This window comes from Lissotriton helveticus, chromosome 1_1 (genome assembly GCF_964261635.1).
Source record: "Lissotriton helveticus chromosome 1_1, aLisHel1.1, whole genome shotgun sequence".
Classification (NCBI taxonomy): domain Eukaryota; kingdom Metazoa; phylum Chordata; class Amphibia; order Caudata; family Salamandridae; genus Lissotriton; species Lissotriton helveticus.
The window spans coordinates 1,138,735,061-1,138,754,669 of record NC_136057.1 but is presented as its reverse complement, the minus strand read 5'-3'; the positions used below and the strand labels follow the sequence as shown (position 1 = coordinate 1,138,754,669).

The 19,609-nt window shown below is 48.4% G+C and overlaps 1 protein-coding gene across 1 annotated transcript in view; it reads right to left on the bottom strand.

Annotated features, from left to right (window-relative positions):
- Nucleotides 1–19,609, bottom strand: part of LRRIQ1 (leucine rich repeats and IQ motif containing 1) — a 1,358,071-nt gene that overhangs the window by 363,641 nt on the left and 974,821 nt on the right. Inside the window, exon 21 of the mRNA XM_078678880.1 lies at nucleotides 17,985–18,073. Coding sequence (XP_078535006.1) covers nucleotides 17,985–18,073 — 89 coding nt within the window. The remainder of the gene's footprint in view (nucleotides 1–17,984; nucleotides 18,074–19,609) is intronic.

Here is a 19,609-nt window from a genome sequence, read left to right as displayed (position 1 = left end):
GGGTGGATTGGACCTTCCTTTGGGCGGTCCTACAGAAGTTTGGGATGGGCCCAAAGATGATCACGAGGATCATGGCCCCATATATAGGGCCGCAAGCCAGGATTCGGGTCAATGGTCACCTCACGGCACCATTCTCTCTTCATAGGGGTACGAGGCCGGGGTGCCCTTTATCTCCCCTGCTGTTTGCCCTTGTAGTGGAACCTCTTGCAGAGATGATTCGTCGGGAACCCATATACATGGAATCTCCCTCGGTGGTCGGGATAACAAGGTGGCGCTCTTTGCGGACGATCTTATCCTCACTCTTACGCGTCCTCGGGAGTCTCTGCCGGCGCTGCACGCGGTACTATGCCTCTTTGAGAGGGCCTCTGGACTCAAGATCAACCACGATAAGTCCTGGGCCCTTAATCTCACTATCCCGCAAGAGGAGTTGACTCCCCTGAAAGACCTGGTACCCTATCAGTGGGCTGGTCAGCACATTCGCTATTTAGGCCACCTGCTGACCCCATCTTCGGACACATGGACATCGGTGAACTGGCGAGAATGCGGTTCTTGAAGACCTGCGGAGGTGGAGACTTCTGATGATGTCATGGCTGGGTAGGCTCAATGCCATCAAGATGTCAATCCTCCCTAAAATTCTATATCTGTTCCAATGTCTCCCCAGTCCTATCCCGCTCCGCTGTATACGAGGCCTGCAGCGTGAGCTCACGTCCTTTATCTGGGGCGGAAAGCTCCTCATGACACCGCGGGATGGGGGGGACTGGCCTGCCCTAATCTAGTGGACTATTACTGGGCCTCGCATCTCCGCTTTGTGGTGGAGTGGGGGGTGCGGGAGAGCGAGAAGTGATGGCTGCATATGGATCGAGTGGTGACGGGGCGAACCATCTGGGATCTTGCATGGCTGCACCAGGAGGCACGATCTAAGAGCGCGTACATAGCAGTACCTACGAGAACTGTCCTAGGGATATGGGACACCATAGCTATCTCCAGAGGTCTTACCACGTTTCCCTCCCCGGATACCCCGATAGCGGGGAACCCGCTCTTCCCGCCGGCCCACCGTACCCGCGCCTTTGACAAATGGACGCAAGGGGATTGCAGGGTAATCTGCGACTTGTATGAGGTGGGCGCGTTTAAGAGCTTTGACCAATGTAGGGAGGAGTTTCACGTGCCACTGGAAGCGAGAATGCAGCACGCTCAACTGCGGCATTGGGTGTCTGCGGGGGGAATGTACCAGGCGGCCACCCGCGACATTGCTCCCTTTGAGAGGCTGGCACGCTCTCTCAGGGGATCAAAAGGGCTGATATCTCAGATTTACCAGATTCTGCCGCATCCGTCGACTGCGCCCTCCCACCCATACCAGCAACAATGGCAGCTAGCGTCCGGCACGGACATTGAACCTTCGCAGTGGGATAGACTTTGGCGGGATATTCCCGAAGCATCCCACAGCGGGAGAATGCCTATAAACTTTTGACTCAATGGTATTATACACCTCAGCGTCTTCACAGGATGTTTCCCACATCCTCCCCCCTGTGCTGAAGGTGTCAGTCTGCATCTGGGGATTTTATCCATATCTGGTGGGCATGCCCAATGTTGACCATTTTTTGGAAGGAGGTCCTTAGCCATATCAAAGGGGTATTGGGGTTTCCACTGCCTGAAGCCACGAGCACAATCCTACTAGGCATCAAACCTACCGGCCTGAAGGCATTCACCTTAAGCGATTGGATTTTAACGCTCCAGATGCTGGGAGCGGATAAGCAGCTTATAGCCCTATATTGGAAGAGGAATGAAGCGCCTCCAATAGCAGCTTGGTTTGTACGGCTCTGGCAGGTCATCATGATGGAGCTTTTTACAGCGCACTTGCAGGCACGTGACACGCGTTTCAAGGCAGTTTGGCAGCCCTTAGTCCACTATCTTTGCACTGTAGAACATGCGCGCCACATGCCTACCAGGCTCAGAACGCTGCATCTCTTTGAGGATGCCATTGTCCCTTCTGATCCCGGTAGACTACTACGGTAGATCCCCTGAGATGTGGTAGCTACCTCGGACCCTCTTCCATTGGCCCCCCTCCCATCGCACCCTGCTTTCCCTCTTGCTGTGCTCTTTTCTCTCTTCTACCTTCACTTTCCATTTCCCTCCCCATTTTTCTCTTTCATCTCTTACTCGTTCTTATAATTGTTGGGCCCTGTCGGCTGACTTTTGGTACAGGGCTAGTCGCCCACTTGTTCCTTGAGATTGTTCTTAGGGGTCCTGGCTTTTTAAATGTTCGAACGACAGTACAGCCAAAACACGGAAAGTGGCCGGCCCCAGTGGGGTTGTAGGCAAAACGCTGTGTAACACTCTGCCTTCCTTTGCGAGCCCCAAGGCTCCAATGCTACATTCCTTCACGGCTGGCCCTGTTTAGGGTTGTAGGCTTAACTCTGTGTTTAAATGGACCTATGGTATGTGCTATTGCTTGAAAATAAAACAGACTTGAAAAAAAAAATACAGCTGAAAACTTGGCTATTTAAAATCTAAGCCACGTAGGATGTGCACTTGTTAATTGTCAGCGCCGTGACACTCTTGAAGGAGTAGCTGTGCGCTACAAATATGGGTTATTCATTCATTCATTCTTTTAACCACTCTATTAAAGCTATCTACCTGATCATTGGCTTCTGGATGGAAAACAGCAATCCTCCTATGTGTCACTCCACACCTGGTACGATAATCCTCCATACATTTGCTGACAAATTGCAGACCATTATCGGTAACCATTTCTTGGTGAATCCCCTCCCTGCAAAAAATCTCACCCAAAAACTCGATAACTACTTCGGACGTCACCTCCTTCACCATCTTGCTCTCCTGCCATTCAGAATAATAATCAATAAGTACCGATCCATACGACTCCTGCCTAGGGAAGACAGCAAAAGGACCATCAATGTCCAACCCTAACTTCCGCCATGGGCCTTCAGGAAACTCACCAGGTTGTGGATCGGTGCAAAGGGCTCTGGCAGACTTATCACTTAATGCACTCTGATCACACAACCTCACCTGGTACTCAACACACATATCAATACCAGGCTACCAGAAACTTTCCTTGACTCTCCTAGTGCCTGGAATCTCCATGTGCCCTTCATGAGCCATTTGAAAAATCTTGTTTGTCAAAAATTGAATGCCGGAACAAACTTCAGACCACAATCCCATTTTCCACTGCCAACTCTTCTCGCGCCTTGAAATATCCCATTAGATCACCAGTCATCTTCCTTTCTTCAGGCCACCTTAGCAATATACAATCCATAACTTTACTGAGCTCAGTGTCTCTTTCCATTTCTGCTAACCATATGTCCTCCTGAACTATAGGACAAAATGCACCAATCAAATGGATATCCCTTAACGTGGAAGCTACTTCACAATCCTCCGTGTCATCCTCCTCTCGATCCCCAAAGGGTACAGACAATCTTGACATGCAATCAGCATGCACATTACATTTTCCATTCTCAAACTCCAACTGATACTGAAAGCTTTGTAATCTATAAGCCAAACTCGCCAATCTTGTCGACATGGTACAACCACCACCAGGTGCCACTGTCATCATGTAAACTAAAGGCTTATGATGCTCCACACCCCATACGCAGGCCAATAACTCCTTCTCGATCACAGAATAATTCTTCTCTGCATCCCTCAGTACTCTGGATGCGTATGCAACTATCCATTCTCTCTCTGCCGTTATCACTCTGCATCAACACACACTCTAATCCACTGTTGCTGGCACCTACCATTAGCACACATTGCTTGCCAAAAACAAAAGGCTTCAAACAAGGAGCATTCACCGTGCACTCCTTCAGCTGCTAAAGGCTATGCTCACAACTTGTGTGCACACAAATACCGCATTCTTCTTTAACAAACGTCTGAAAGGGTCCCCTACACAAATACTGCATTATTTTTGAACAAATATCTGAAAGGGTTCACTTTTGATGCACTTTAGATGCATAATTAGAAATGAACTTCACATAAAATTCTGTCAGACCAAGAAACAACACCAATTCCTCCTTAGAACTAGGATCATTAATGATACTATCAACATGGATTTTCTTTGGTTTGATACCTTCCCCACTAATGTTGTGCCCCAAATATTCCACCTCCAACCTCTTAAATCTGCATTTGTCAATTCGCAATGTAAGAACTTGCAGTGACAATGCAGCAAGCACTTTTTTTTAATTGTGATCATGCTCTTAATGATTCTTTCCAAAAATTAAAAGTCGTCTTGGAATGCCACAACGCCAGACAATCCCTCCGGGGATTCCTCCCTGAGTCTCTGGAATACGGAGGACGTGCTGGCAAGGTTAAAAGGTATGCGACAAAATCGAATAAACCTTCAGGAGTTATAAAAGCAGTGAAATTTTAGACTCATTATCCAAGACAACCTGTAGATAGACACTGGCAAGATCATTACATGAGAATACACTCTCGCCCCAGCAAGTGTGGTGACCATTTCATGCAAATTTGTAAGAGGATAAACATCGACCCATATGAGAATATTATGACTGCGCAAGTCAACACACAATCTCAATTCACCGGAATGTTTAACCGAAATAACGAGCAGAGATACCCATGGTGATGATTCAACTGGCTCAATAATGGTTTTGTTACAGAGATCACGCAACATGTCTTTAAGTTTGCCTCAGGCACATTCCTGAATCTGTGGCGCACAGGAACAGCATCCTCAACAAGTTTGATGCAGTGCTTAAAACCTCGGTGGATCCCCAACTCATCACTAAATACATTGAGAAAAAGCACCTTTAACTCTTGAGTGAACTTGGTAGTATAATCGCAGCTGGTTTTCAAAGGCGCTATGGCAAACGGGAGATTCAGATCCAATTTTATTCCCATCTCCTCCTGGTGTGGCCAACCTAAAAGTGATTGACCCTTCTTAGCTATTTAGATTTTACCAAAAGTATGACGACCTGCAAACCCCAAATTGGCCGAAAAATACCCCACAAGATCAATTGTGTGAGCAGTGTACCCACCGGGGGCTACATCCGGACTACTTAAGCTAACATTAGGCCAGTTCTTCTTCACAATGTCATGAGACAAAATAGTGTACCAAGCACATGAGTCCACTAGGACATGTGTACCAACACCATCAATAGGGATAGCGCACGAAGGAAACTTGGTACGATTTTCACTCTTACATAATTTCAAAACAGTGTTAACATCTTGTTCATCGCAATCATATGGAATGTCGAATTAGTCAAAATTGTGCAAAACATTTACCCTCCTGGGAGTTGGTCTGCATACCTTGCTGAAATGCCCTTTCTTGCCACATTTTAAAGAATACCTCTCAATCGCAGGGTAATTCTTAGAATTACCAAAAGGCCCACTGCTACCACATCTATAACACACATTAGCCCCTCTCCTATTCTCTTGTCTCATATCCTTGAACCCAAAAATTGCTTTAACACTGCCAGTTTTCTTTCTTGTTCACATTCTTCCTACTCTAATACCTCAACATGGCAAAGTTAATGCTCCTTGTTATGAAAATGGATGTATTTCACCAAATACAATAGGTGCAGTCGGAAAATGAATCTTTCGTATCGACTTGCCAAATATAAATACGGGGTCCCAAATTTCCCAGGCCATACGTGGTTATCCTGAAACTGTGAGAAAAGGTGGTGGCATAATGGTGCTTTATAGTCTAAATTTACATAGTAAGTCACATTAGCAATAGATTTGTTATACCAAAATAAGAAAAGTAGTCACCGTTGTCTTAAAAGATAATCATAGAACAGGTGTGTGCATCACCGTGCTGTGGATACACACCAAAAGTGCAGAGTTTAAGCGATGAATCCTTTGGAGTAGCCCCAACTGTAGTCACAATGTGAATCAAATGCAGTACATTACTCAAAATGCTGCTTCCCTCGCATGAAAAAAAAATACCTGCCTCCAAATATGCTAAGTTGCTGTTCGGACTGCAGAAACGAGCTGCAAACACAGAGTGGCAAAGTTAATGCTCCTTGTTATGAAAATGGATGTATCTCTCCAAATTCAACAGGTGCAGTCGGAAAATGAATCTTTCATATCCACTTGCCAAGGAGCCAATTAAAACAATGCTTGTCAAATTTGACCAATAGCGAACCGGCAAAGCAAAAAATACTTCTTAATAGCCAATCTGCTTCAGCTGTAGTAATCCTCAAATAGAGTAGCGCATATCTTCGCCCACTCGTTGCCAGTGTAAAGAAAGTATATACCGGATATTGTGGGTTCCAATTTTCAGCAAGAATCATAAGTAACTCCGGTAAACTTAATCCATTAGTTTATTCACGGACCGAGGGCTCGTATGTTTTCCCCCAAGCATCCAGTACCATTGTTATCCCAACTGACCCCCCCGGTGACCTATATATACAATCCCCACATTTGAAAGCATACAGCCAACATCGCCCATGCAGGAGCGAGCGCAACTCGAAACATCCCTTGAATATAAACACAGTGCTTCAAGCTGTGTTCCCCCATGCAATAGAAAAGAGTAGGAGCCAGGAGTGCTGAATCCAGCTCATATGGTAGCAGCAGAAATAGCATGTCCAGTACTTAAGAAAAGGTCCACATACCCTGAGATTTGGTGCTGGACTTCAAAGTGGGGGATGACATTCACCAGGGGGTTCAGGCATATGAGGTAGCACCAGAGGTGTGCAGGATCCCTGAGGAGGATTGGGGAATTGGCACGAGGAGTTATATTCCTAGTGGTGGGAGGGACACTCTACTGGCTCTAGAAGGGAGTGGCAGGGAGAGGTGTGCCCCTATGGAGGAAAATATACGTCCTACATGTCCAACTTTACCATCCAGTCTCCAGGGTAGGGGGCAGACAGGACCTGAGCCAATTTCCACATTTTAAACTTCCCCTTCCGGAAGAAGCGATTGATGTCCCTGAGATCCAAGATAGGATGCAGGCCTTTATCCTTCTTGGGTACCAGGAAGTAGTGAGAATAACAACCATAACCTACTTCTGGCACAGGGACTCGCTCAATGGCTTCCTTAGCCAAGAGAGCCGCAACTTCCTGACGGAGAAGGGTCAAGCGATCCTCCGACATGCGATGGAAAGCAGGTGGCATGGAGGGAGGGGCAGTCTCGAGTGGGAGGGAGTAGCCCCTTCAGACTATCTGCAAAACCCACCGTTCCGCTGTGATGTTTTGCCAGTGGGGGAGGTGATTGCAAATCCTGCCACCCACTGGCAACCGATGGCCATGAAAAGTCGGACTAGGAAGGTTTGGAGGCTGCTGCAGATGGGGAGCTGGTGGACCTGCCCACCCGCTGGCCCCAAGACCCACGACACTGGATCCCATGTCCCCGGCCGCAGAGAGGCTGGACAGCTTGCGCAGGCCTGTGGCTCTGGGCGGGTCGTGGTGGGGCACCCCTTCTGTAGCCACGAAAGAGGCGAAAAGTGGATTGCGCAGGGCGAGAGGTGGTGGCGAGGCTCAAGGATCTGGCCGTAGCCCTAGAATTCTTAAAGCGCTCGAGTGCGTTGTCCACTCTGTAACCTAACAAGCGACGACCATAAAAGGGCTTGTCCAAAAGAGTTGATTGGACATCACCCGAAAAGCCAGTGGACCTCAGGCAGGCATAGCGTCACAGGGCTACCAACGTTGAAATCATCCTGCCTAGCGAGTCAGCAGTGTCCAGCCCACATCGTATGGCAAACTCCGCTGTATCTCTACCCTCAGCAACTGCACGGGAGAGCACGGCCGGGCCTCCTCCGAGCACTGTAGCAGCACCTGCGTGACGGTGTCCCACACAGACTGGGTGTAACAGCCCAAGCGACATGCTTTGAACACTGACCACAGTCCTAAGCTGGTGTAAGAAAACATCTTCTACCCAAAATGATCCAGCTTCTTGGATTCCCTATCTGTGGGAGAAGTAGGGAACGTGCCCTTGGACATTGAGGATTGCATTACCAAGCTCTCAGGGGTAGGGTGTTTGGAGAGGAAAGTGGGGTCGCCCGTGGCCGGGAGGTGGCATCGAGCAATCATGCTATCCACAGGAGCCCCTGTGCTGGGCTTAGACCAGATGCTCAGAAGGATGTCTGTGAGGGCCTCATTGAACGGCAGGAGGGGCCCCGAAGAGGCTGCTGCTGGTTGAAGCAGCTCAGTCAGAAGGTTAGTTCTGACTGTCACCGTAAGTAGCTCAAGGCCCAAGGCCTCAGCCACCCTATACAACACCACAGCGTAGGAGGCTTCCTCTCCGTAGCCATGGTAGAGGGAGAAAGCATGCCAAGGTCTGGGGATGTATCCAGACCACTGTCACCACCCAGTTCCTCTCTCCAGTCCGGCTCTTCCAGCTGGTCTGCTAGACGGTCAATAGACCCCAGCCAGTCCTCCTCACCCTCCTCTGGCTGCCACTCAGGGTGATAAAGAATACCAAGATTGAACTGAGGCACAAAAGTACCGGTCGGTGCCAGTACTAGCGCCAGTCGACGCCGGTCCGGCTCCGTGTCCATATCGAGGTGGAGGTAAGGGTCAATGTCGGCAGGGGACACATCCGGCATCAGAGGGGGCGGAAGTGCTGCCAATGGATTTGGCGCCAGAGGAGGTGTTGTAAGGTCGACCGCTGCTGATCTGGATTGAGGCCTGAATCTATGGTGGCTCTGCGGTGCCGGAGCCGAAGCCGCCAGCATCGAAGGCCTAGAACCCCCAGCCAAGTCCGTGGGGCCCGAAGGCGCACCAGCGGAGTCGGGCTGCCCAAAGATGGAGGGGAGGGCTTCGTAAAGGCTACATAGTACGGCTGGGGTCGCTCTGGCTCCCGGGAAGGGAGGGAAGCTTGGAGCCGACCCAACAGGCTCTGCGAGTGGAGTTGTACAACTAACTTCCGCAACCCGTGTTGTGTCTGCCGACGGAGGGGTAGAAGGCGAAGAGCGACGGTGCTTCTTCGCCTTATTATTGTGCTTCGACTTACCCCAAGACAAAGACTTCAAAGACGAGTGATGGTGGTGACTCCGCGACTGGTCCCGCGACCTCCCTCTTGACTAGGACCTCGAGCTGACTGCCGGGCCTCGAGAAACTTTCGGGACTGCTCCCGCAAATACTTTGGGTTCATTGCCAGGCAGTTGGAGCACGACTTCGGGTCATGGTTGCGCTCCAAACACCAGAGGCACACGAGATGTTGGTCCGTGACCGACATCAACTTGTGACAGGAGTCACAAGGTTAGAAGCTGGTCCATCGTTGTAACATCCCTTGCACCAGGAGTTGAACGACTCGAATAAAGAAGTCAACAAAAGTCAAAAAAATTCTAGTAAAAAAAGACATGGGGCCATATGTATCAAAGCAAAATGGGTTCGCAAACGCCGAAATTTGCAGAATTCCGGCGTTTGCGAACCCATTTTCGCTAAATGGTATGTATGAAACATTTTTGGTGCAAAATAAGGAATCGCTAAATTTGCCATTCCTTATTTTGCGATTGCATTTAAGGAATTGCAAATTTTGCGATTCCTTAAATGCAATGTATCAAGGAAAAAAACATTCCAAAATGCCATTAAGGAAACGCAAATTACCACCAACTTCTAGTTGGTGGTAAGTTGCGAATCCTTTTAACAAAAGCATTTTTTTAAACATCAAAAGGTGCCATGTGACGCTCATACATGCCCTTAGGGCATGTATGTGCGCCATATGCGCACACATGTCATTTTCAGGGGTGCAGCAGGGTGTTCTTGAGACACCCCTGCACCCTTGAAAATATTCTCAATTTGCGATTAGCAAATTGCGAATCGCAAATTTCCCCTTCATTCCTATGGGCCTCCTGGCCCATAGAAATGAATGGGAAATTATTCCTTAATTGCGATTAGCAATTTGCTAATCACAATTAAGGAATCGCTAAAAAGAAGCGATTTCCTACATACATACCATTTTGCGATTTCTAAATAGCGATTCCTTAAAAATCGCTATTTAGGAATCGCAAAACGGAATGTTGATACATATGGACCTAAGTGTACCACTCTCTCTCCAGATCTGCGCTGGCTGGCGCGGAAAAAGAAAGAACTGACATCAGCGCGCAGGGGCAGCGTCTAAGTAGATATAGCGATGTTATTCCAAGATCACAACGCCAATGACGAACGCGGAGTCAACTGACGCCACCTACCGACGTGCAGGGGTACTGCTGAAGAAAAATTATCCGGATCCAGTCTGAAGCCTGGGAGTAATTCTAAGGTAAGGAATCCATAACTAATAGTCTCTTTCAGATGTGTGGTTTCCACTCGACGCACAGACCAAGGCTTTCACCACAGGCCCCAGCGTGACTTAGCACTGCGGGCGAAAAATCACTGCAGTGTGAATCCTGAGCACCAGGTCACTGACGTCTGTGACACCCGTTCCAACACAGACATAGCACCTGCTTTGTGGCTGTGGAATGGATGCATTGCCTGCTTCCCGGCTAGGAAATCAAGGCAGTGTCTGCTTCACCACTATCGCATCTACGCAACGCATCTGGATTTTCAATGCATCATCCCTGGGCACCAATTCTTTATCAACGCTGCAGTAAGAACTGAGGCTGTGTGTCTGGAAACCGACACATCACCTCCCCTGCCAGTAAGGAACCAACGCATCACCTCCTTTGCCTAGCAGTAAGGAACCAAGGCCTTACCTCCCCTGCCAATAAGGAACCTATGCATCACCTCCGCTGTGTGATTCAAAAGGGGGTGGTGATGGACAGAGTATCTGAATTAAGCAGAACACTCCTACCCAGTCAAAAGATCAGGGCTTGATCCATCACCGTTTTTTAGCTCACTGCACCATCCCAGTTCAGAACCTGGCTACATGCAAATTAGTCTGACCCTAGCCCAGTGCATCATGGGAACAGGGCAGACCAAACTACCAAGCCAATTCTTTACTGGAAAGGAAACAAGCTTCCGGGGACCGGTTTCTGGCATTACAGCCGTCTTCGGCCGGGCTTGCTTGAATCCTGATGGTGCAGTGAGCAAGGGACTCACATCTGAGCATACCCTTCCACACTTATGGTGGCCAAAACGATTCAAAAGGGGGTGGTGATTGACAGAGTATCTGAACTAAGCAGAACACTCCTACCCAGTCAGAAGATCAGGGCTTGATCCATCACCGTTTTTTAGCTCACTGCACCATCCCAGTTCAGAACCTGGCTACATGCAAATTAGTCTGACCCTGGCCCAGTGCATCATGGGAACAGGGCAGACCAAACTACCAAGCCAATTCTTTACTGGAAAGGAAACAAGCTTCCGGGGACCGGTTTCTGGCATTACAGCCGTCTTCGGCCCGGCTTGCTTGAATCCTGATGGTGCAGTGAGCAAGGGACTCACATCTGAGCATACCCTTCCACACTTATGGTGGCCAAAACGATTCAAAAGAGGGTGGTGATGGAAAGAGTATCTGAATTAAGCAGAACACTCCTACCCAGTCAAAAGATCAGGGCTTGATCCATCACCGTTTTTTAGCTCACTGCACCATCCCAGTTCAGAACCTGGCTACATGCAAATTAGTCTGACCCTGGCCCAGTGCATCATGGGAACAGGGCAGACCAAACTACCAAGCCAATTCTTTACTGGAAAGGAAACAAGCTTCCGGGGACCGGTTTCTGGCATTACAGCCGTCTTCGGCCCGGCTTGCTTGAATCCTATGGTGCAGTGATTCTTTCCAGTAAAGAATTGGCTTGGTAGTTTGGTCTGCCCTGTTCCCATGATGCACTGGGCCAGGGTCAGACTAATTTGCATGTTGCCAGGTTCTGAACTGGGATGGTGCAGTGAGCTAAAAAACGGTGATGGATCAAGCCCTGATCTTTTGACTGGGTAGGAGTGTTCTGCTTAATTCAGATGCTCTGTCCATCACCACCCCCTTTTCTGAATCGTTTTGGCCACTATAGGAGTGGAAGGGTATGCTCAGACATGAGTCCCTTGCTCACTGCACCATCAGGATTCAAGCAAGCCGGGCCGAAGACGGCTGTAATGCCAGAAACCGGTCCCCGGAAGCTTGTTTCCTTTCCAGTAAAGAATTGGCTTGGTAGTTTGGTCTGCCCTGTTCCCATGATGCACTGGGCCAGGGACAGACTAATTTGCATGTAGCCAGGTTCTGAACTGGGATGGTGCAGTGAGCTAAAAAACGGTGATGGATCAAGCCCTGATCCTTTGACTGGGTAGGAGTGTTCTGCTTAATTCAGATGCTCTGTCCATCACCACCCCCTTTTCTGAATCACCTCCCCTGTGTAGTAAGAAATCAATTCACTGCTTTGCCTTTCCGGTGCCTCACCTCCCCTGCGCCTTGCGCTGTCTTTGATTTTTGCCACATGTAAGGTACTTTGTGCTAAAGCAAACGCATCCATTGATTTCTATGGACTAAACTTGGTTAATCTTTTAAAAAGTGATATTTTGACTTGTGTATGTTGGAAGTTGTTTTGTTTTGGTCTTGTTTTATTCAGATAAATATTTGCTATTTAGCCTAAACTGGTGTGGACCCATTTTGTAGTGTTTTCACTGTGTTACTGTGTGTGTGTGTGTGTGTATTGTATTGTTATTTGTATTGTTATTTATATAGCGCGATTGCTGCCCGATGGGCGTCCAAGCGCTGAGGTATGGAGACAGAACTGGGAGTGACGGAAGGTTAGATTTCGGTGGACTTCGCAAATAGGTAGGTTTTCAATTGTTTGCGGAACGAGAGTAAGTTGGAATTAGTCCGGAGATGTAGTGGTAGTAAATTCCACATCTTAGAGGTGTTTAAGGAAAACAGCCTTCCTCCGGTCCTGGCTCTCCTTACTCTAGGTACTACGGCCAAAAAGGCCTCCGTGGACCGGAGGTTTCTTTTCGGATGGTATTGGGTAACGAATTTATCGGTGATGGCTGGACCAGTCCTCCAGAAGGCCCGGTGGGCAATGCACAGTGCCTTGAATGCCACTCTCTGTTTCACTGGGAGCCAGTGTAAGCTATGTAATGCGGGTCTGGCAGACTGTGTCCGAGGGATCTGCAGCAGGGCGCGGGCTGCACTGTTCTGCACCACTTGTAGCTTACGCAGGGTTTTCTCGGGGGCTCCAACATACAGGGCATTGTTCGAGTCCAGCCGGGACTGTATTAGTCCCTGTACTGCCACTTGTTAGGCTTCCATTGGGAGGAGGTGAAGAATTTTCCTTAGTGTTCTTAATAGGCCAAAACAGATGGCGGATAGTTTGGTGGCCTGAGTGGAAAAGGAGAGTTTGTTGTCAAGCCATACTCCTAGGCTTTTTACGCTTTCTTTGGGGGTGGGAGGGGTACCCAGGCACGAAGGCCATAGGGGGGTGAATGACAATGGTGATACTGGACCTAGGAGCAAAAGCTCGGTTTTATCTCCGTTGAGTTTTAAGGAGGAGCAAGTCATCCAGTTCTTGATGTCCTCCAAGCAGTTAGTCAAAGTGCCTGACGTATGTCTGGTACCCTCTTGAGTCACTGACACCACCAGCTGGGTATCGTCAGCATACGACACAATTTTTATGCCGTAGGGTTCGACGATCCCAGCCAGTGGCTTCATGTATACATTGAACAGCGCAGGGCTCAATGAAGAGCCCTGCGGTACCCCGCAGCTCAGGGGTTTACTCGCTGATATTATGTCCCCGTCGAAGATCTGAAAGGATCTGTTGCTCAAAAATGAGTCAAGCCATCTTAGAGCATCCCCTGTGACACCGATGTTACTCAGACGGTTCAGCAAGGTGGCATAACTGACCGTGTCGAAGGCCGCACTTAGATCAAGGAGGATCACTGCCACTGATCCTCCCTGATCCAGTATCTTTCTCGACTCTTCGGTGACCGCAAGCAGGGCAGTTTGAGTGCCGTGCTTGGGCCTGAAGCCTGTCAGGGTTGGGTCAAGTAGTGAGTTGTTTTCCAGAAATTGTACAAGGTGGGTGTTTATGTGCTTCTCCAGCACCTTACTCACCCAGGGCAGTAATGAAATTGGGCGGTAGCTGGAATGTTCTTCTGGGTTGAGAGTAGGTTTTTTGAGTAGTGCCCGTACCATGGCTTTCTTCCATCCGGTAGGTACTGTACAAGAGGATATGGAGGAGTTAAGGAGGTCTAGCACCACTGGGAGAGTGGCTTGGCTTGCCTGGAGCAATATCTCTGGAGGGGCAGGGTCAAGGGGAGAGCCGGATTTGACTTGACGTGCTAGTTGGTACAGTGTATCCAGGTTTAAAGGGGGGAAACCTTCCAGAGTTGGCTGTCCTGGGGGGGGGGGTTGCTCGGAGAAGTATAATTGGATGTTTCCAAATTGTTGGCTACTGTCGAGAAGGACGAGTAGATCTGAGTGACTTTGTTGTGGAAGAAGTCTGCGAGTTTGTTACATTGTTCTCGCGTTTTTGTAACAGGGGGAGCAGTATTTAGAGTAATACATTTTTTGACTAGGTGGAAAATTTCTTTAGGTTTTGATTTAGCTGCCATTATTTGGTCTGCAAAGTAAGATGCCTGGGCCGCTCTGGCCCCATTTCTATAGGCCTTGATTGCCTGTTTATATTGGGATTTTTTTTCAGGAAGAAAATCCAGTCGCCATACTCTCTCTTTCTTCCTGCAGAGGCGCTTTAGATCTCTTAGGGAGTCTGAAAACCAGGGTGCAGATTTAAGCGACCTTGCAGGAGTGGTCTTCCGTAGAGGGAGGATCGTGTCCAGTGACTCCCTGATCCAACCCTCATCATTTATATTTGCTTGGTTGGGGTCTGTGCAGGGTGGTGGGCGAGAGCATTCTAGGTTGGTTATTCCATGGTTCTATGGGAAGTCTTTTCCAATTTCTTTTGGTTGTAGGTTGGGGGGCCGAAGGAGGGGGCTTGGAGGTAGACCAGGTAAGTGGAACCAAGAAGTGGAAGGCAAGTGGGTTGTCCTACCATTAACTCAATACTGTTACTGAATATCGGGTCAAGGAGGTTGCCCTTTTCATGGGTGGGGGCTCCAACCAGCTGGATCAGCTGTAGGGCTGCTAGGTCCTCAGTTAATTCCCCAGCGGTAAGATCTGTGGGGGAGTTGAAATGGAAATTAAGATCTCCTAGGACCGTGTAGTTGGCTGAGGTTAGAATTCGATTAGCAATGATACCCGGGAGGGATCTGTGAAACAGCTTCCCTGGGTCTGGGGGGCGATATATCAAGGTGCCAGAGAAGGAGCTGTTCGCAGTGAAGTCTATGCAGAATGCTAGACTCTCGCACTCAGGAATAGGTTCGGCAGTGGTGCGACAGCGATACTTATCTTTTAGAATAATCGCCAGGCCTCCACCTCTCCCCTTGGCCCGGTCTAGTCTGTGAATCTGAAACCCGGGGGGTAGGGCTAAGACAATATCTGGCTCTGAGTGAGGCATGAGCCATGTCTCTGTCAGGAAGATAACATCCGGATTATATTCTTCTAATAGTAGGTACATTTGAGTGCTGTGCCGTGGCAAGGAGCGGCAATTTAACAAAAACATATGATATTCCTGGGACGCGGCTAACGGGGCGGTGGTGTCAAAGGAGTGATTACAGCCGGGGCAGCGAGTGGGAAGTTCAGATGGGAGGTAGGACAGAGAACATTGGGCGGTGCTGGAGTTCCTTATGTTTCTAATGGCCGCCGGGCTATATGTCCTGACCCGGGTGGGAAGAGGGGCAGGGGTTGTGGCCCCTGGTCCCGTGTGGTCGCGGACGGGCGCAGACGGGCTTGCCTTTGGCACGCCTTCGGCGCACCGCCGGCGCGCCCGCTGCGCCCGTCCGCTGCGCCTCCGTGAGCAACACATTCTTAAATGCCGGAGGGGGGAGGGTGTGGCCTAGATCAGTGGGCGTTGCCCGGGGGGTCACGGCGTTTGTCCTTCCACCCGCTTCAGCGCCTGACTCGGCTGCGCGGGGAGGCAATCACCAGGGAAGCGAGCAGTAAGAGATTATAAAATCACAGGTTATCACACTCACAATTGTTAAAAGTAATCTTTAAAAATTGCATAAAATCACAGGTTTTTCATAATCACAATGTTAAAAGTAATCTTTAAGAATTGTGTCCTTGCTCTCGGCTTTCCGCCTCAAGAGCTCTGTCCCATACAAGCGCCGGTCACCAAAGCGCGCCTATATGTAGCGAGGGGAGGGGCGTGGCCTAGATCAGTGGGCGTTGCCCGGGGGGTCACGGCGTTTGTCCTTCCACCCGCTTCAGCGCCTGACTCGGCTGCGCGGGGAGGCAATCACCAGGGAAGCGAGCAGTAAGAGATTATAAAATCACAGGTTATCACACTCACAATTGTTAAAAGTAATCTTTAAAAATTGCATAAAATCACAGGTTTTTCATAATCACAATGTTAAAAGTAATCTTTAAGAATTGTGTCCTTGCTCTCGGCTTTCCGCCTCAAGAGCTCTGTCCCATACAAGCGCCGGTCACCAAAGCGCGCCTATATGTAGCGAGGGGAGGGGCGTGGCCTAGATCAGTGGGCGTTGCCCGGGGGGTCACGGCGTTTGTCCTTCCACCCGCTTCAGCGCCTGACTCGGCTGCGCGGGGAGGCAATCACCAGGGAAGCGAGCAGTAAGAGATTATAAAATCACAGGTTATCACACTCACAATTGTTAAAAGTAATCTTTAAAAATTGCATAAAATCACAGGTTTTTCATAATCACAATGTTAAAAGTAATCTTTAAGAATTGTGTCCTTGCTCTCGGCTTTCCGCGTGTGTGTGTGTGTGTGTGTTTGTGTGCGTGTTTGTGTGTGTGTGTGTGTGTACAAATACTTTACACATTGCCTCTGAGATAAGCCTGACTGCTCATATCAAGCTACTAAGAGGGTGAGCAGGGGTTATCTTAGCTGTGTGACTCCCTTACCCTGACTAGAGTGAGGGCCCCTACTTGTACAGGGTGCAAACCGCTGCCAACTAAAGACTCAATTTCTAACACACACATCTTACTGCTAAATAGATCCCTGTCAATTGTGGAAACATACCTAATTTAACCAAATAAAAGCTTTTGATTTACTAGGTTGGGCTAAACATAGGAGAGCTACTCTCATGTAGCTAGAGAGCTACCAGTACCTTCCGAGCTACTCGTTAGAGAACCCTAGCCTATTCATCCATTCCCATGCACTCACTTAGCATCCATCCACACACTCAATATCACATCTATGCATTGAGTCAATCTACTACTTCATATACTTCTTTTTTGCACACACTGCTACTGCCATTGCTGCAGCTTCACAAACCTATTCTTACCCCCACACACTGCCACCACACATTGCGTTTTGCTCTTCCATCTTTCATATAACGATTAACCCATCCATACAATTCATCTAGTCATCAATCCAGGCACTCAGTCAAACTTCCATCCATGTACTGCCTCACCTTTCCATCGCACTCAATCACTGAATCCTCCATCAATTCATGCACCCATGTACCATCTACTCATTCCTCCACTGAATCATTCTCAGCGTCAACAATGGATTTATCCACAGACCCACAAATGCAAACAATTTATACAGAAGTACTTTCGCTTATAAACATACATAATTATTTTGCTAGTGCTTGATTCGAATAGAAGCATTAGCTTACTTAACACAGCTGACTCCTTTTGTTTCGTCTTTTTCAGTTTGTAACTTCACATAGTTGCAGCCCTGCAACACGATGCAGGGTCTTCTCACATCGTCACCCGGTGAGGCGCCAATATTACACGGTGAGATGGAAACAGATGGAAACCACTGCACAATGGTGGCTTTTCAGCTGTTTGTGGAGGCTCTGAGCAGCAATGCAAATTAAGGAGTGTGAAAACTCCCAGGACATTGGCGGCAGCAACCTTGGCAAGCTTTTGTATATGTTCTTTTTTGTTTGTTTGTGTTTTTTGGAGTAAGGAGCAATCGAGGTTGGAGGGTGAAGAGGTGCCTGTCCAGAAGCAGTTCTGAACACGAGGCCCTGCCCCTTTCATGACCACGCCCCCTTCTCACACTGTGAAATGTTTTAAGTTGGCAGGTCTGTTGATGCGTGAACGTCAGATAACAGCCTCACAGGAATAATTTGCTTATATATAAACTAATAACATACATAATCATGATTGTATGCCTGAATTTCTCACCTAGTAATTTTCGACTTCTTACTTGCTTTGATTTCATCTTCTGAGCTCGTCTCAACATTAACTGTGCAGTTGTCACATCCTTAAAGCCCCTACAGAAAGACAACAGATGGGACAGTGTATATTGCTTTGTAAATACAGAAACAAGAATTGTTCAACTAGCTATCTCTCTGGATTTACTACATTCCAGGTTATTCAGAGGCTCTACAAATAATGAAGGAGTTGTGAGAAAGATGAAAAAGTTACTTACCTTCAGTAACTTTCTTTATCTTTTTTTAACCCCCTACTCCTGAATCTCCAGAGGCGATGGACTGGCTCCAGAAACTCTTGCAATAGCTCCTGCGTGCCGGCAGATGGCAACATCGGCCTCAGTCATGACTCTTCAGCACCTGCAGACATAACATGGTGCTGCATGGGTAAAACTAGTGCAGTGGAGGTTCTGATCAAGAACAAGGAGAGCGTCATGGACTGCAACTTATGTAAAGGTAATACCACTTTTGGGAGAAAGGATGCAAGGGTCCTATATCATATGTTCAGGAAAAAAAGTAGCACATTGAGGCTACAGTTAAAGAGGCTGAAGCTCACTGGCATGATCCACAGATGGGAGTGCAATAAAACACTTTCAAAATCAACAAATGCCCCAAAGGCGCTCGGAGGGTGCACATATCAGAAATGTTAACATCAAATTAAGGTCCTTCTGTTGAAAAATAAAGGGAGCAGGAGGGAACATACCTGGATAGCCTTTAAAAAAATAATAATCATGAAATATGATTTGAGCAGGCAAACAAACTAAGGCTGTGATGAGTAATTTAGCTGTGCCAACGCGAATAAAATAACAGACACATTGGAATGTATGGGGTCAATCTACTGCTTCTCACACAAGTCAACAAATCGAGTTCAACGGTCTGAGTTCATGAAGTTGGTGTAAGAACGGTGGGCAGCTAAAATGACATCCCCGATATCCAATGGATGTTTGAAAGCCTTTAGCTGGTTCTGCACAATTTCCACCTATGAAGGTGTAGATTGTGAAGGCTTGAGTTTAGTACCCTGCCCTGCTGCAAGGACGGCACATCTTCCCATGGAGAAATGCAAAACAGGGTCCGATCTGGGGCTACCAGAAGAGTCTGTGCTAGGACTCGAGGGATCAGCGGCAGAGGTGGAAACGTGCATTGCAGGCCGGAGTCTCACCAATGGCGGGACGTGTCTCCTAGAGAGCCTGAGGGGGAGTGCTAGAGCACAAAATGCTTGATACGGAGCTTTTTCGGGGGTATCAAACACATCCATGAAGGGGGCTCCTTACTAGGTGAAGCAGCCTTGTACCACATCTGGGTGTAGATACCACTTGTGGTCAGTGAGAGGACACCTGTTGAGCGTGTCTGCTCTGGTGTTGAGGGATCACACTAGATGACTGACCGTCAGGGATCCAGTGAAGTGCCAGCCTGCGCAACAACTTTAAAACCTCTGGACTAAGTGCACATCACCCCCGCCCTATGCCGCATTTTGCAGTACCACATGGTGGTCATGCTGTTCTTCAGCAGCTGGATCGAATAGCCGATGGTGGAATGTAAAAAGGCCTTAAAAGCTTGACAGATGGCATGCAGCTTCACTACGACCAAAGACCTATGGTC